General features: G+C 47.0%; 1 protein-coding gene across 1 annotated transcript; it reads right to left on the bottom strand.

Annotated features, from left to right (window-relative positions):
* Positions 1–555: 555 nt before the first annotated feature.
* Positions 556–960, bottom strand: LOC116911984 (deoxyuridine 5'-triphosphate nucleotidohydrolase-like). Its single transcript, XM_032915895.1, has one exon. It carries the CDS (start codon positions 958–960, stop codon positions 556–558), a length of 405 nt encoding a protein of 134 aa, XP_032771786.1.
* Positions 961–2,708: the final 1,748 nt, after the last annotated feature.

Raw genomic sequence — 2,708 nt, 5'->3', positions numbered from 1 at the left:
GGGCTTTAGCTGTGGCAAGCTTCTCAGAGGAAAGCGGCCACTGAGGAACCCATACTGGCTCCTCTGTCTTCCAGTTAATGGGAATGCCTTCCTCAGCGGCCCCTAGGAAAAACCCAGGTCCTGATTCCTTTCTCTTTGTTGGGCAGTTATAGGGCTAGTCCTACCCTGCAGGTATTTCCCTATTCCTTTACCAGGAAAATAGCCCATATTTTTTCATAATCTTTTGTGAAGTTTCAGAATATTCATTAATTTATTTGAAACCCATGTCTTTCAGCAAATTTCTCCCCAAAAGAGAAATGGGTAAATCCAACACATAGGGTTGCATAACTCCTGAATGCCCTTCCTGATCTCTCCAACTCAGTTGTCTTGCACTCATATCAGGAGCTCTTGCATAACCGAGACCTTATAATATTTGAGATGAGGCCTATACTGGCCATCCAGAGGGCCAATCTTTCTTAGCTATTATACTTCTACCGGCCCCTGTATCCAACAGTCCTAGGATCCTTTTACCATCTACCCTTAGCTCCATTACTGGGCGTTGGTCTAAACCCAAAGCTAAAAATGTAAGGTCAGAGCCTGTGGAATGAAACCCTTCTCTCCCCTCTCTCTGGACTGGGCTGCAAATCTTTCATGAAGACTAGGTAAAAGTAATAGTTGGGCTATTCTGTACTCAGGGGAAATGGCAGTAATCCCTTTCAGCGATTCTACCATGATCTTGACTACCCTGGTATAATCTGGGTCAATAACTCCTGGATGGACATGCAGTCCTCTTAAAGCTGTAGATGATCTCCCTATAAGTAACCCTACTGTGCCAGGCTCAAGGGGTTCTTTAAAATCAGTTTCTATCAACTGGACCCCCATCCGAGGAGTTAGTACGAGTCTGGTGGTGGTGCGGAGGTCCAGTCCTGCGGAGCCCTTAGTGGCTCTCCTTGGCCCCTTGGATGGCGAAGTGACGGCCATGTCTCGTGACTCTGTTCTACATCCTGATTCTCGACTGCCCCATATATTTGTGGGCCTTGGGATTGTGGGCCCTGCTGTCCATTTTTTGGACATGCTCCACCAAAACCCATGCTAAGAGACTGCCCATTGATGTCTTTTACCGAGCGGCACTCATTAGCCCAATGGTTCCCCTTTTTGCACTTGGGGCACAGCCCTGGTTGCCTTGGGTGTTGGCCACTTCCTGTACTGACTAGACTTCTCCTTTCTGGACATTGCCTTTTTAGGTGCCCCTGTTTACCACACTTAAAACACGCTCCTGAGCTTCCTCCTTTTCTCTGCATCATCTGCATAACAGCAGCTGCAAGTCCAACATTAGTCAATTTCTCTACAGACCTTCATCCAAGCTTCAAGTCCCTTGTTCTTGTAAGGAGTGATAGCAGCTCGACATTCCTTTGTGCACTGTTCATAGGCCAACTGTTTAATCAAGGGCATAGCAGTATCGGGGTCTCCAAAGACTCTCCCCACTGCTTCCACTAATTGGGCTACAAAGTCAGAGAATGGCTCCATAGGTCTTTGAAGGATCTTGGTGAGGTTTCCACTCACTTCTCCCTTATTAGGCAAGGATTTCCATGCCTTTGTTGCAACTTCATTAATCTGCTGGTAAACCTGTCCTGGATACCCTGTCTGAGCATTGGCAAAGCGTCCCTGACCCAGCAGCATATCCCTATCCCAGGCAGCCTGGCCGCCCCCCACTGCCTAATTATCAGCAGCCTGTTCATTGGCAAACTCAATAAGAAAAGCTCTCCAGTCCAAATACTGTCCCGGACTAAGACAGGCCCGAGCAAGGTTAGTCCAATCACTAGGAGTCATGCAAAATCTGTGTAAGTCCTCAACCTGAGCTATGGTAAATGAGGCCGTAATGCCATATGTCCTGACTGATTCTGCCAGGGACTTGATCACCTTAAAGTCTAAAGGCTCATGAAACCTCTGTTGATTAGCATCCACATAAACAGGATAGGCCAGATGTAGTTCTGTGCGGACTGCCTTCCACACTTCTGGGCAGAAAGTATGCTCCTGGCTTCTATTTCCCCCTTCTACAGGATTAAATGGAGGAGGAGCAGATGGGTGTCATCCAGGGGGTTCACCCTCCATTTTACACTTACTTCCCCTTTCCCTATGCTTTGGCTTTAAAGTCTGTCTTTCCACTTGTCCTATTAATTCCTGTAACTCATCCTCAGTATCCGTCCCCTCCGTCTCTCTGTCTGTATCTGATCTTTCTGTATCTGTTTCTTTTGTACTTCCTTGCTTTTCCGATCTTTCTTCCTGGAGCATTTCAAGGGCCACATGTCCCTTTTCTAATGCTTTCTGACAGCACCTCTGATCCTCCAAGCAACTACGCACTAGACGCCAAACTGGGCGAACTCCAGGTTTTAAGGTTCCTTGGGACCATGCAATGTCTAAGTCTTCGCCTAGCTTGTCCCAACAAGCAACAGAAAGATTACCCGAGACTGTGAACCAGGGTGCAATGGCATTGCATTCACTCAGAAACCTCTCTATGGTGCTCCTTTTCATCTTCAACTTTCTTGATTCAGACAGCTCCTGAAGAGCCAGAAAAATTGGGTGGGATTGTGAATTCCCCATGATATTGTGTAGCTCACTGTTACTGTACACAATCCTCACAGCAATAGGCAAAAATGATTTCAAATGAAAAAGGAGGTTTACAAGCAGCCTTACCTTGGGAACTTTCCAGCACTGCCCTGACTGCGAGA

The sequence above is a fragment of the Rattus rattus genome, chromosome 11 (assembly GCF_011064425.1).
Source record: "Rattus rattus isolate New Zealand chromosome 11, Rrattus_CSIRO_v1, whole genome shotgun sequence".
Taxonomy (NCBI): Eukaryota; Metazoa; Chordata; class Mammalia; order Rodentia; family Muridae; genus Rattus; species Rattus rattus.
This window is presented reverse-complemented; position numbering and strand designations above follow the sequence as displayed.